The sequence below is a fragment of the Neocloeon triangulifer genome, unplaced genomic scaffold, assembly GCF_031216515.1.
Source record: "Neocloeon triangulifer isolate White Clay Creek 2 clone unplaced genomic scaffold, ASM3121651v1 ptg000001l, whole genome shotgun sequence".
Lineage (NCBI taxonomy): Eukaryota > Metazoa > Arthropoda > Insecta > Ephemeroptera > Baetidae > Neocloeon > Neocloeon triangulifer.
In genome coordinates, this window is record NW_026775544.1 from 8,956,707 (window position 1) to 8,971,067 (window position 14,361).

The window sequence follows — 14,361 nt, forward strand, 5'->3', positions numbered from 1 at the left end:
AAGAGCTAATTGCAGCGAGAGCTCTTTTGAGAGATGCTAGATATATAGCCCAGAGCTTTGGCATAAAAGAACAATTTCTCCTAAAGATGATTAGCTCTTCTTTTACCCCACAAAAAAATAAAAGTGATGCCAGCGCGCGTTATTCCTCTAAAAGCTGCCCATCATCATTTATCCTTTGTTCGCCATCGCGCAAAGCAAATGGGCTCCTCGCTGGTGATTTTCAATAGCAGTCACCATTGGTGGCGCTGCTCTGCCATTAGGCGTGTTGACCACATGGAATCGTGACGTGCTGCACGCAGAATTTCTTGCGGATTCCAGACCAATTATATTTTCCTATATCTGCCTATAAAAAGCCAAAAGGAATGCATGATTGTACAATTCAATGCCACTTAAAAAAATTTCCTATGCCAAGCTTGTGTGGTTAAAGCTCATTTTATATGTGGCAATATTGTTATAAAAAGCAAAAGAGATTTGAAAGTGACAGTCGAAAAAACGTTATCTTTATCAGTAAATTTATTGAGTTGCACTCGGCGTCAAAATAAATTTTAAACTCTACCCACGACAGCCTTTTTAGATTATCCAAAAGCATGCGTGTCTCTCTTAATAACGAAAATGAGCAACCGCTGCTTTGCTGCGCATTCGCCCAGAGTTTATTGATTAATTCAACACGCGGCACTCATACTTTGTCTCAGAGAATTACATCGCGATGAGGCTGCTGCTGTCCGGCCAATTATGTATAACCGCCGTGTGAGTAGCCAAGTCTTTGTGCTGTGTATTTTACACCAGGTTTGATTTTTTTCCCACTGCAAGCTGCGCACTTCAAGGGCACCAACTTAGCATTTTTCTTAACCCTTTCAGACTCAAAGTAATGCTCTTTCCTCACGCGGCGACAGAACTTACTAAACTCGTTACTTGCTTAACTGCAAAACTCGTTTGTTTTAATTTAAGCACCACCCGTTTTGTGTTTTATTTGCTAAATATTTGCAGCAATCTGCATGTGAAATTTAAATTAATAAATATTAACTTCAAATTTGGGTGTTGGCCCATCTATTTTTTTTTGTGTGGTCCGACAAGCAATTGAACCAAAATAAAATAGCTGGACAGCCTAGCTCCGTCAGGAAGTGACGTTTTGACTGTTTAATTGACATCCCAAGCATTGTGATGGCCGCTGATGGTGCTGCAATTAAGCCGCGGCAACCTGGCTCCAGCGATGTTGTAATTACATCAGCAGGAATTTTATCCTTGGGGCATTTTTGGGAAAATAAAGAGACATCCAACAATAAAAGTTGTATAAGTCTTGTTTATCTCCCGCTCAAAAAACAAGGAAATTATTGCAAGGTTTATTTTATTTATGATTAAACAGCAGAAAATTTAAAATTTTACTTTTTTGTTGGATGATGTCTTAATCCGAATTTGAAGATTGAAGTTCCGACAATATGATATTAAGAGAAAATATCGTAAAAGCTAACAATAATAACAATGGAATATAAAAGGCTAAAAAAAATCACTTCATCCAGCGCAGTACCCAGAGTCGGTTGAATCAGGAATCCCTTTATGGCAGTGCAAGCGTGGCTGGTTTAACAATAATAGCACGCGGCTGCACATTTTCCAATTTATATATCACAGTGGGTTGGATCCAGTCACGTGACCAGCTACAAAGAAGATTAAATATCCTAATCAGGCACATCCTCCCCCACAGATAGGGGGATCAAAATCTTATTTATCTCCGTTAGTGTCTAAATCAGAAGATTGCAGCCGACGTATGCAACTGAGAGTTATTGGGCTTGATTGGAATGCAAGACTTAATGCAGCGATAGTTTAGGCTCCTTTGTAATCGCACCTCGCATCTCTCTCTTCCTTGCAGTACGGGGTGGAGCACACCAAAAGAACTGTCTGTCTGGTGAGAGCACCAACGTGGGGGAGGATGTAGGCCTATTTTTGGACCTGCACACCCTAAGTCATTATACAGTCAAACACCATACTAAGGAGCTGATGCGTGTGTGTTTAAATTTTAGATTTGGAAACGCAGTAACTTTTGGTGTTTCTTACTTTGAAGTTAATTTTAAGCAATAAAAATATTTTAAGGTATGTAATTTGAGCACTTTTGCCACCCATGCTACATTTTTAAACCTTCAATTTCAATTTAGAAATGGAAAATTTTCAGCTCATTATAATGTAATGCGCAATGAAATTGAACGGATGGAAAGCAAAATCTAATTGGTGGGCAGATCGTGCGTTTTGCGCTCTCGTGCAGGTGCACATGAATTATTATTCCTTAAATTGCTGCTTGCGGCTGCTGATGTTCAACATGGTCCCGCTGCAGGCATAAGGTGTCCGTCACGATCTGTCCCTCCAGAATAAAAATTGTCCTCGCTCTATACGTACGTGACTTGCTCCCTATAGAAGTGCTGAAATCGCGCGACCGGTGTGCGTACCTGTTTTTGCAATCCAATCCCGCAAAATCTGGCAGGACGTTTCACAAACGGAAGAGTAAAAAAAAATACAATTTTATAATTTTGTAGAATTAAAAAAACGCTTCGATTCAGATAATTTTTTTCCGCTGGAAAGCAAAAAACTTTTTACCTGCAGACTGGAGTGCAAAATGAGTAGGGTACAAAGGAGGGCATGCATTTCGCATGGCACGGAATATTGTCTTGGCACGCAGCTTGAAACTGAATCAGAGAAGCCCAGGATCGGATTTCATTTCTCCTCACTCAAGTCAGCAAATTTAATAGTGACGTTATACGCCGACAACGAGGGCGACATTTTACTGAGAAAAATAATTAAATTAAAATTTGTCTTGCATTTCTACGAATTAATGTGAAAAAAGCTTGCTTACTTCTTTGCTTTTCTAATTTATTCCGTCCAATTCCAATTATTGAAAAGCCATTTGTGGCTCTGCGACAGGAAGACTGGCTTTAAAGTAAATCAGCGCTTCTTGTTGTTTTCTCTTTCCTCAATCCAAATTCAAAGAAATAAAAGTCGCATTCGATACACTTGCTGGTTCACCTGAATGGCCATTAGTTGTGCATTATTATGATAATGCTCACTCGACTTTCAAGACGCAAACAAGCGAGGCCCTCAACCTTGCTTTGATTCCCTGTGTGCGGCGCCCTGTCCACTGATGATGCTCAATGAGCCGCGATTTATTAAGGCCAAAGTTCACGGACGCGCCTGCGAAGAGCTGCAGCAACAGCTCGACCCTTTCATCTCGCATGCCATTATTAGCAAGGTGCTCTGGGCGCGTCTCCCCCTGCCTTTATCTTCCACACTAAACTCGTGTCCACTTGAAGCAATTCATTCCTTCATTAGTAAAGAAAGCGATGCGGTGAGAAGCGACTTTCTTTCTGCTTTTTGTTCTTCTTCAACTGTTGGCCTTGCTTCCGGTCCCGGAGTGACCGAGATACGGAGGCTTTTCACTGAAAAAAAACAAAGAGAACAAACGCGTAGACCTTCAAGCTGGACTCATTTTAACCAATAAAGGAGGTAGCTCAAAAGAACAACTCGCAAACAATGTGAACACAAAAGATTTAAATTTCAAAGAAATGTAACATTTTACTTAAAATTAAATTTAAAAAGTTAAATTTTTTCAAATAATATTGCTTCTTGAATTAATTAACTTTAATACAAAAAATTCAATGAAATGATGTCTTATTGCGTTTGGAAGCTTGACATGTGATTTCGTTTAAAGTAAGTATAGCCTGAGAACACTCTGCTTGGTCATTGACACGAGCCACTTGGCTTGGATCACGCGACAAAAAAATCATTTAAAAAATTTAAACAGAGACTTGACATTGTGCATCACTGCGGCACATGGCCCCACTGGAGTGTAAAATGTACTTACTCTGGAAGAGCCGATTTTGTCTCAAAAAAGTCGGTTCATAACAAACTACGCACACACTTGATCTCCGGAGCTTTGAATAACGTTAGCGTACAATTTCCAAGGCGCCAGCCGAGTCTTTATAAAACTCAGGTTATTATTTGTAGATGATGCGTGAAAGAAACGCGACTGTTTATAAACCCGGTCGCATTGTTCGCCCCTGCCATGGGCGTCGATTTTATATTTACTGTCCTGTTTGGGCTCATAACCCACACAAGGAGTCAAAATGATGAGAACGTCGCTGACTCTGCCCTTGCTCTCACACAGAGTTTCATCTCCAAAGTATACAAATAATGCAACTTCCGCCACGGCAAGACCAGATCCAATAAACTCAGTATTCACGTTTTCCTTTTTAATTTTTAACCAGGCGCAGAGAAGATCTTGTTATTTTATTGCACAAATAAAAGCAGTTCAAAGAGTATTTTGTCCGGCAAAGCAGAATCAAAATTTCAATAGTGACTACTTAATTTGTTTGCGCCAAAACTACGATATTGCTCGTTGGGCGCAGGGAAGACGCAAAATCGCCTCTTTTGCATGCGACTTCCTGTCTTTGTTCTAAAGATTACAATTGGTGCGTGCAGTTGAACGCGCCGCGAACCGCCAAACCGAGTCAACGTTATTAATCACCAAGTTCTCCTAGTGCCTCATTCTTAAACAAATTTGTGTGGGACGCCCCGCCGGCAATCGAGCTTTCAATCAATTATTTTAGCTGTGTAATATTTATCAAATGAAGACGCGCGTTGATGCCAGGCTGAAATGTAATATTTTTTAAACTGACAATCAACGAACAATTTAAAAGCTTGCTCACGTATTTTTATCGCTCTCTTATAAGGAATAATGTTTTTTGTATCCCTCACTCCAATCCATTAAGAGGAGAAACTCATCAAAGCGATTAATTAAAACCAAACACACTCTGCCGCTCTTGGTAGCATCATAATTTAAAGAATGTCAGCAGACCACGATTGGAAAACGAAAGTGCATATAAAAACATCACGCGCGCTCGTGTGCAGGTATCTCATTGCCAGCGGTTTTCTCCAAATTTAATGAATTTTCAACTCGCTCGGCATTGTCAATCAATCTAGATTTTTAAATGCCATCGCATAAACTGCATATAAACATTTGAACGAATGTTAAAAGTAACAAAAGTAGTGTAAACTGTGGCTTCGGTGAATCGCGACGTTAACGAGATCGCCGCTTTATATATTTGTGTTGCTCGGATCAATCCAGAATAAAACGAGTGCTGGACAAATTTAAAAACCCTAAATAGCTCTGTGAGAAAACAAACGCAGATCAAAACGCCCGCGCCAAAACAAAGCAGTGGGCATCTGGAAAATGCAACACACAATTGGCTTTTAGCTCGCAGCCAACGGCACACATGGAATAAAATTATGACCATTGTTACAAACAGGTTCTACTTGCTTCTGAAATAGAAATCTTGAAAACAATTCCTACAATATCACGCGTGCTCTTTACAATGCACGACCACAAAAAGATATACTGAAAAAAAGTCAAATTTTGATAATCTCGATTGCAAAACTTTGTAGTATGATAAGATTGAGCTCACAAGAAAAATTCACATCAAAATATTCAGGTAGCTCAGTTTTGATTTAATGGCACTTGAGAAAATCTTTTGTTATTTTGCTTTATGTGTGTCCTGTATAACTCTTGTATAATAAAGTGTCGCTGCAATAAACATACGGATGCAGCTGGAAATCAAGTTTTATTATACATTTAATGAAACAGGAGAGGCTCTTGTAAAACTTTGGCATCTGGGTTCACAAAAGCTGCGAGATTTCCTTTTACCAAGAACCAGAAGAAACCATATAAATCGCTGACTGCTTTAAACGATATCCTGCAGCGCGCAGCTAGGCTGCTCGTTCAACCTCCTTTAGCGAATCCTCTTCCTCATCACCACATCCTTTTTTATATTGCTTTCACACAGACGCCAGTTTTCAGTCATAAAACCAACTAAAACTGCTCAAAATTTTTTTCTCAATCCATGACATTTTGTTCACAGACATCAGACTTCAGCTGGCAGAACAACTGCGATGCCTGGACACGCGGATGGAGTCCCAGGTGTCGCTGGTTGCCGAGTTGCAGGACTATTTCAGAAGAAGGGCCGAGGTTGAATTGGACTACAGCAAGAATCTCGAGAAGCTGTCAAAGTCACTGGCCCTCAGGCACCGCGAGCAGAAACAAAAGTAATGTTTTGCTTCCATAAATAGTGAATAAAATATTAAATATTTATTTTTTAGACGCGAGCAGTGGCCACTTTTCTCGAGCTTCTCATGCTGGCAACAACTGCAGACCCACACCAAAGGCCTGAGCAAAGACCATGCCGCCCTCAGTGAAATTTACTCGGTCCATTTGGTGGGCCGCTTGGCTGGGCTAATGGACGACGTACAGCGTATTTACCGACGGGTGAGTGCAATAAGTCATAACTTTTCTCGGTTAATCGCACCACTACATCAAAATAATAGTTGCCATATTTATTTCTGACTTCGGCTTAATTCTCAATAGGAACTTGGCGTGTGCGCGTTTTCTTCCATTTTTTCTTACTCAAAACATCTGTTGCTGAAATGGGATCAGCTTGTATTTAATCTTGTTCAGATGCGCACTAGCTCGTTGCTCATTGAAATATTGGGTTTCATCTGCCAAGAGGGTGTTACCAACCGATGCTGTGAAATGAAAGAAACTTTTTTGTCCGCGCTCGATTGCGGTCGGTTCTGATTTCATCGTACACGTCAAAAATCTTTGCCGCCGAAAATTGCTGATTGCGCAATTTGCAAATGAGAGAACTCCCTATTGAGTTTCACACTTCAAGTGCGCTCGCTCCAGATGGCAATCTCTGCTCTTTTTCGAGGAGATTTATTAGATTCATCTCTTCTCTTTACTTACAAAGCTCTTTCCTGTTGGTTTCGGGTCTAGCACAACTGATTGTTTTTTATTTTTTCATTTTTTTTTCATTTTCAGTGCCGAGAGATTGGTTACGAAACACATGAGGAGTTGCTCCGAGTTTTGCATGAATTGCATACAACCAGCAAGACATGGCTGAGTTACCAGGCAGAGGCCAGACAGGCCGAGGGCAAACTTCGGCTAGCCGAAGCTCAGCGTGTCAAGTTGGAAAACTCAATACCCAAAGAAAAGAGGGAGCGGTCCAAAAAGTACAGAGTTATTGAGAAGGAGGTTCTCAAGGTAAAAGTTTGCAATCAAAAAGTATACTCTCATGCTAATTTAAGTTTTAATTTACAGAGGAAGAACAAATTTAACGACGCCCGACTGAAGGCACTGAAAGCACGAAATGAATATGTGCTGTGTCTTGAGGCATCCAACACAACAGTTCACAAATACTTTGTGGATGACCTGTCTGACCTAATAGACGTAAGAAAATTGGTAATATTAATTGGAAAATTATTTTAATCGCAAATGCTTTTTGTAGTGCATGGATCTCGGATTCCATCACTGCATATCTGGGGCCATGATGGCACACGTTGCTGCAGAAGAGGGCCGTCAGCAATCTGTTCAAGCAGGACTTGACCAGATGGCCGCAACTGTTGCTGCCCTAGACTCACGTCTTGACAAACAGAGATTCCTTGAGTCGAACCACACAGCCTTTATGATTCCAAAGAAATTTGAAGTGCAAGGCACGCGCACTGAGGAAGAGGTAAATATATTTTTTTAAATCCTTTTCGCTTGTTTTAAATTGCAATTATTTAGGTTGTCATGGATGTTAACATCACCATGTCTCTGAAAGATGAACTCGAGTCGCGCCTGTGTCAACTGCAAAACCGAATAACGTCGTTGAGGACAGAATCGGAAGAGGTCTGGAAGACCATGGAAACAGCAGAGAGGAGTTTGCTGGACATGCTTACTGCCAAAGACTTTGATGTCAACCAGTTTTTCAAAACTGACAATGCAACTCCTCCAAACGCCAGTCTTTCTTCGACCCTGGGATTGGCACCGCAAACACCGTCACACACAAAAGCACCTGAGACGCTATCTATCAAACTCAAGCAAGACAAACAAGAGACGGAGGAGTTTTATTTAGGGGTGAGTTTTTATTTAAGCTTATTAAATGGGCCTAAGCTAAAAGGATTTAATTTTTCAGAAATTCCGAGAGTATCTTTTGGGCACAAGTAGAATAGCTAGATTGCACGCCAAACACGACTACATAAGGAAAACCTTGCTGGCCGGAAGTTCAGACCTGCCGCCAGCTTCCAGGGGAACTCAGATACCCAACAATGGTCTCACAGTGACTGGGGATAAGCCTATTAGACGAAAACGAATTGGACGGCTGCAGATGATTGGACAGCCAAAGCTTTTTGGTGGTAGTCTGGAAGAGTACCTGGAGAGCACAAACCAGGAAATTCCTCTTGTGATGAAGAGTTGCATTCGAGTCATTAATCTTTACGGTACTTACATTCAGATTGTATCTCTTAATTCCTTCTAAATTATTTTTTAATCTTGTAGGTTTGCATCATCAAGGAATATTCAGGGTGTCCGGCTCACAAGTTGAAATCAACAACTTCAAAGACTCATTTGAAAGAGGCGAAGATCCATTGGCTGATGTCACGGATGCGTCTGATATCAATTCAGTGGCTGGAGTTCTGAAGCTTTACTTAAGAGAATTGAGAGAACCTTTGCTGCCGATAATTTACTTTGATCAGCTCATGGAGCTTGCACGTAAGAATAAGAATTTTGAGTAACAGTTAAATGTACTGATCAATAATTATTTGCAGAATTGAAACCAAATGAAGATTTTGTAGGAAAAATGAAGGAGCTGCTGCAAAGCCTTCCAAGGACGGTTGTAATTGTTATGCGGTATCTTTTCGCATTCCTCAAACAGTAAGCAACTAGATAGACATAAATAAAGGAGAAACTAATAACTCTTTCTAGTCTGTCAGAGTACAGCGAGGAAAACATGATGGATCCTTACAACCTAGCTATTTGCTTTGGCCCCACTTTAGTCCCAGTGCCTGATGACAAAGACCAGGTGCAATACCAAAATTTGATCAACGAGTTGATCAAGAACGTCATCGAAATGCACGATGAATTGTTCCAAGATGATGGCGGGCCAACTTATGAAAAATACATAAGTTGCGAGCCGGATGAAACGTGAGGATTTTCTTTAGCTCCTTAGCTAAAAATATAATTTAAATTTATAGTGACATGGGTGATTCTCCGTCAGATAATGTACATGATGATATTGATTCAGAGGTGTATCCGTCTGAAGATGGTAAGAAATAAAAACTAAAATTTATTTTATAAAAAAATTATTTATGTTTATTACTAGAATGTGAATCTCTGGAAGCTACAGTGCAGTTTGACTTTCGAGCACGCTCCAAACGTGAACTCAGTTTGAGGAAGGGTCAACATGTCACCTTATATAATCAAGTTTCAAACGACTGGTGGCGAGGCAGTGCTGGTGGTCACGAAGGATTGATACCTGACAAATACATCATGTTGAAAATCAACAAGTGTGTTAAAAAATTATTAAAACATTTTAGTTCGAAAACTGAATTTTTAACTTTTAGGGATGATGATAGGGAAAGACTTGAGTTGAAGTCTAGTTCAGACGAGTCTGTTGTGAAGCGAAGAGCATCAAGTTCAAACGATTCTTTACTCTCAGGGCAAAGTTCGCAGCATTCACCAATTGAGCCTGTGGTTGTTGAGTTTGAGCCAATCGACTCACCAGGACCACCGACACTGCCACCTCCGTGCACTGTGACGCCTGTGAATCTTCTGCCATCATTGAACAGAAACTCCATAGAGCTAGCGTTGGCTCAGCTTCCACCTGAGGTACTTGAAACCACTGTATAGGGTCAGCCAGCATGTTGTTTGAATGTTGTTCTTGTTGATCGAAGTTGTTGTCTCATTTAAATGGTTTCGAGCACTCAAAATGTGAAACAAGTTTGAGGTCTAATGTAGATATTATTTTGAACAGTCTCTTAAATATTATTTGTATTTTTAAATGCATTTATTAAGATAAAGTCATAAGGTCGTAATATAATAGCCTTTTTTATTATTTAATTTCAATATTCTTTGCTGATATAAGTTGCCCACCCTGAAAACACCAGAAAAATCTCGTCTGCTAAAAGGTGAGTCGTATTTTATATTTAAGTCTGCATTGCTTGCTATTGATTATGTTCAGACTAACAACAGCATGTAAACATTATGCTTAAGCTTTTGGTTGATGTGAATAATGTAAGCTTACAATGTTACAATTGTTTTTTGCATGGTGATAATGGGAAGTACACTCTAAAAAGAATAATATAAAAAAATTCCATGGAAAGAACTTAAATTAATATTTATTCTCTTGTATGCAATATATCGGAGCGCATATAAAAATATACTGCTAGAGTCTGTTGTACCTTTTAAACAATAGTAAAAATTTATTCCTAACAAATGGTTAATTTCAATATCTTTTCACCACAAAAGTGAAGGGTGAAAGACGTTATTATAAAAATACTATTGAATATGTGTGTTTAATAGCTTCAGTACCACTTTTATATACCTTGTGTTTTCTCATTTTGAGCTTTTCCTATCCTGTGTTAAATGTAGATCACAGTGCATGTAAGCTTAAATTTTGTAGTTTCATGTGCACAGTGATTAATTTTTGCATTTTGTGTGCATTTGTAAGAAAGCAGGAGCTCATACACTTTATTCATCAAACTTTATCAGCTCTCAACAAAGGTTTGTAGAACAATCATCCAGGTCACTTTTGTTGCCATAAACAGAATGCAAGAGCCCTCTTGTTCAATTTATCTAAAAATAATTTGAGCATTGTCACATTTTCACTACTAGATGCCATAAAAAGTTTGACTTGGCTTCTAATTAGGCTGTTATTGCATCAAATGTTTGTGTTTCAATTTTTGTTAGTAATATTTACTAATCTCATGTATTCTAAAATATCAATAGGCTATGTAGATTGTATGAAACTATTGAAAAAAAAGACAATGATATTGTAGATTGTAGAAGTCTGCTATAAAAAATGCCATCGATCAAATCAAAATAATTTACGGTATATTGGAAACTGGCTGTAAATACCTTATTTTGTATTTAATTTTTCTAAAAGTTTGCGAAAAATCTCATAATTTTTATTTTCCAGGACAATACACCTGCCGAGAATGTCAGTGTCAAAGTGAATGGCAGCCACGCTGCGCCTGAGATCCAACTTGACGGTCTGAGTGGAACAAATTGGAATAATGTTACTGAAAAAACTAGTCTAGAAGACTCTGAACTTCATGAGTCGCAAGCAGAGCCACACACACTTCAGGTAAATTTAATCACAATTAAATTTTACTTCAATTAAAAAATAATCAATAATTAGCAAACCGATGAGCTGCACATAGAAGCAGACAGGACGAGCTTGAGCAGTTTGAGCAGCGAGGGGAGCACTGGAAGTAGTACTGGCAGCACAACCAGTAGCACTTTCCAACAAAGTCGAGAAATATGGCGCAAGAGGGAAAATTCGGCCTCTGAATCAACTCCCGTTTTGCCTACACCCCACCTAGTCGGGCTGCCCCTTCGGCAGAAGCACACGCCTGATCTGGTGATGGACCTTCCTCTGAACAGCAGCACCAGCATTTCACCCTCTGGTGCTTCTGACGAGGACGCTGAGGCATCCCCTAGTCACAGCCCGCAGCACTCTGGCCCAGAAAGTCCTGACATGACTGCGGCCGAAAGATTTGCCAAGCAAAACCAGTGCACTCTGAAGAAAAAGGACGTTAGGACGTCGTCAAGCTCGTCTTCAGGTTCGGCCTCCGTGGCCATTGATGCACAGACGCAGACAAAGGTCGGCGCTGAAAAGCCACCATTGAAGGCCAAGCCGCAAATTATGAAAAAGCCTGGAGTTCCTCCGGCATCCCCAGATTTGAACAAAAACAGAGAAACAAACTGAAAGTCAAAAGAATTGGTTTCGTTTCGAGGAGTCTAACATTGCAAATGGTCTGATAGGTAGATGAGGTTGAGACTTCAGATCTCAAGTTTTTAGCATCCATATCCATTTAATTCATGAAAAGTATTTGCGCCTGCTTAAAAAATAATATCACCCATTTGTTCCTAATTAATTAATTTCCACCAGATATATTCATTGTGTCTCAAATAATTCCAGATTTATTTTTTAACGAAAAATGTGGAATCACAAATTTTAGAGTGGACCTTAAATATTATTAAGAATAAAGTTATGAGTCAATTATGATTCATGTATTTTACGACCTTCGGTGCTATATGAAATGGAGAGAATTGTGATGCATGGGGTAGAAATTATGGAGTTGGCCTAATAATGAGACATGAAAGCTTAAAAATTGGAACGAACAGATAATTTTGAAAATTTCTATATATTCTACTAAAAATACTAAACACAAAAGTACTAACAAAATGTGTGCTTCGGTAACTCAGATATTTTTTAGCTATAGCAAAAAATATTAATGGGAGAATATAAGAACAAAACAGTATTCTAAGACTGAGGAAGAACAAATAATTCAAGTTTGGATCAAGAAAGTCAGCAAATTGCTTATTCATTTATTTGTAGTTTAAGGATTTTTTTTCAATTTCATATTAGAATATTTCCAATTAATAATATTGAAGACAAAACTAGATGAAGTTGGAAAGTAATTAAAATTTGTAAGCCAAATCTTCCCGATATTGACTAAAAATAAGTAGGGATGTGTAGGACTGGTGGAAAGAAAGAAGGTTCATTGAATGACAAAATGTAAATAATTTGCATAAATGCAGCCTCCTGCCTGCACAATGTAATTTTCTTGGCATAATATATTGACGCTGAGCGCTGTTGCAAGAATACGACAACAAGACTTGAATTTGGAAAATAGTTGGTTTGAGATATGGCCTAGAAAATTATGCATTTGGATTGACCGCACAGAAAATACTAAGCCGCAAAATAATAACACACGATGTAATAAATCTGTTATGCATCCATATCTATATAATATCTCAATATACATGTACCATTAGAATGGTAAACAGTCAAACAAGTTAATTTTTTGCAGATATCACACACAGCTCGAGTATAATATTTTAACTTTGTTAGAAATAATTTGTACAAGGCAAATAAGAAAAATCCGTGCGAAATATCTAAGAAGTGATTTTATTTTCATTAAGCTACTGCATTTCTGTAAAATATTTAAATACTGACTCGGTCATCTAAAAAATCTGTATTCACTCTTATGATGGCAACACAACATGTATTCAAGTGTTCTTATGTGGTTTATTTATAGATTGCAATATTTTATGTAGTTGTCTCAAATTAATAAAGCCCAAAAATTAAAGAAGCACCAAGTTTTATCTGTTGTATGGGTGAATCTGACCTGCAGCCTTGATGTTGGTTTTGATAGCGCTGGGTGTCTTTCCCATTTGTCCCACTGAAAATAATAAAAAGTAAATAAAATCATCTTTGAAACACAAGACAAATGGCCTACTTTGGTTTGGTATGCCGCCAGGTGGACCTTGAGGAGGTCCTAATGCCCCAGGTCCCCTTTGAGGGCCAGTCGGAGGGCCTCCCATCATTCCAGGCGGAGGCACGGTGTGCTTAAGACCCTTCCCTAGGCTGATTGCCGCAACCAGGCAGTTCGTATCGGCAATCGACGAAGTTTGGGCACCACCAGCTCGAGAACTTGCATCTCCGTCCCATTCGTCTCTTGCTTTGCTGACAATGTCCCACACATGTCCAACAACTTTGTTCATTGCAGCAACTTGTTTCTAAGAATTCAAATTTCAAATGGCATAATTCTTTTAATAAATTTTTATGTGTTAATTACCTGCGCTGTATCATAATTTACACAACTCGCTTTGTGTTCTAACGTCATCATTTTCAGTTCTGCATCCGGCTCTGGTTTTGTTCTTAAATAGTCAGGAACAATATCATGCGAAAAAGTATTTAGTCGTCCATCTGTGAGCCTTGCAAGATTTTCGTCAAGATCCGGCTTCAGTAAAAGAGGCAGTACTGTGAAATTCCTCAGTGGAGGCGCCTTCTCGTTGCTCAGGATTTTCGTGAGGGAGGTCAACTGAAAAGAGGTAAAATTTGTATGTATAGTAAATTGAAAGGTTTGGATTGATTACGAAGTGCATACTTGACTCGATATGAGGGCGAAATTGTCAAGGAATGATGGCCAATTGAGAGTTTCATACTCATTTTCAACTTTGAAAATCATGGCCCCGATGGACGTTTTGAGATCATTGACCTTGTTGATAATGGCCTCGAGTACTGCATCTTGCTGCTTTTCTTCTCTCTGCATTGTTTTGAAATTTAATTGAATATAAAAAGGAGCTAAATATCTGCTTGGAATTAATTATAAACAGCTTTCATTTAATGCAGAGTAATTTTTGAGAGGATTCAAGTAGCAAACGTAAACAAAAGTCGATTAGCCAATCGGGATTGAGAGGCAATTCAGTGTTGCCATATAAAATTGGTTTATTCGGATTAATAAAATCCCAATAGTTTGAAAAACTGCAATAATAATATA

At 39.0% G+C, this 14,361-nt stretch overlaps 2 protein-coding genes across 3 annotated transcripts in view; one reads left to right on the top strand and one right to left on the bottom strand.

The window, feature by feature from the left end:
* LOC132196638 (SLIT-ROBO Rho GTPase-activating protein 1-like) overlaps nucleotides 1–13,171 on the top strand; it is a 33,793-nt gene extending 20,622 nt beyond the window's left edge. For both annotated transcript variants that reach the window (XM_059619429.1, XM_059619437.1), the window contains exons 2-16: nucleotides 5,898–6,081; nucleotides 6,136–6,301; nucleotides 6,854–7,075; nucleotides 7,133–7,261; nucleotides 7,320–7,544; nucleotides 7,598–7,930; nucleotides 7,989–8,292; nucleotides 8,351–8,563; nucleotides 8,620–8,725; nucleotides 8,777–8,995; nucleotides 9,046–9,116; nucleotides 9,174–9,357; nucleotides 9,415–9,679; nucleotides 10,989–11,156; nucleotides 11,211–13,171. In XM_059619429.1, coding sequence (XP_059475412.1) covers nucleotides 5,898–6,081; nucleotides 6,136–6,301; nucleotides 6,854–7,075; nucleotides 7,133–7,261; nucleotides 7,320–7,544; nucleotides 7,598–7,930; nucleotides 7,989–8,292; nucleotides 8,351–8,563; nucleotides 8,620–8,725; nucleotides 8,777–8,995; nucleotides 9,046–9,116; nucleotides 9,174–9,357; nucleotides 9,415–9,679; nucleotides 10,989–11,156; nucleotides 11,211–11,780 — 3,359 coding nt within the window. In that variant the 3' untranslated portion in view covers nucleotides 11,781–13,171. The remainder of the gene's footprint in view (nucleotides 1–5,897; nucleotides 6,082–6,135; nucleotides 6,302–6,853; nucleotides 7,076–7,132; nucleotides 7,262–7,319; nucleotides 7,545–7,597; nucleotides 7,931–7,988; nucleotides 8,293–8,350; nucleotides 8,564–8,619; nucleotides 8,726–8,776; nucleotides 8,996–9,045; nucleotides 9,117–9,173; nucleotides 9,358–9,414; nucleotides 9,680–10,988; nucleotides 11,157–11,210) is intronic.
* On the bottom strand, nucleotides 12,973–14,267 carry LOC132196775 (mediator of RNA polymerase II transcription subunit 8). Its single transcript, XM_059619643.1, has 4 exons — nucleotides 13,969–14,267; nucleotides 13,657–13,902; nucleotides 13,318–13,597; nucleotides 12,973–13,260 (listed from the first exon to the last, which is right to left on the bottom strand). Exons 1-4 carry the CDS (start codon nucleotides 14,131–14,133, stop codon nucleotides 13,181–13,183), a joined length of 771 nt encoding a protein of 256 aa, XP_059475626.1. The 5' UTR covers nucleotides 14,134–14,267; the 3' UTR covers nucleotides 12,973–13,180.
* Nucleotides 14,268–14,361: the final 94 nt, after the last annotated feature.

Coding starts and splice junctions, on each gene's coding strand:
- LOC132196775 (XM_059619643.1), bottom strand. CDS start 14,133: ATGCAGAGAGAAGAAAAGCAGCAAGATGCAGTACTCGAGGCCATTATC. Junction 13,903..13,968: donor TCGCCCTCATATCGAGTCAA/GTATGCACTTCG, acceptor ACCTCTTTTCAG/TTGACCTCCCTCACGAAAAT. Junction 13,261..13,317: donor TGGCGGCATACCAAACCAAA/GTAGGCCATTTG, acceptor TATTATTTTCAG/TGGGACAAATGGGAAAGACA.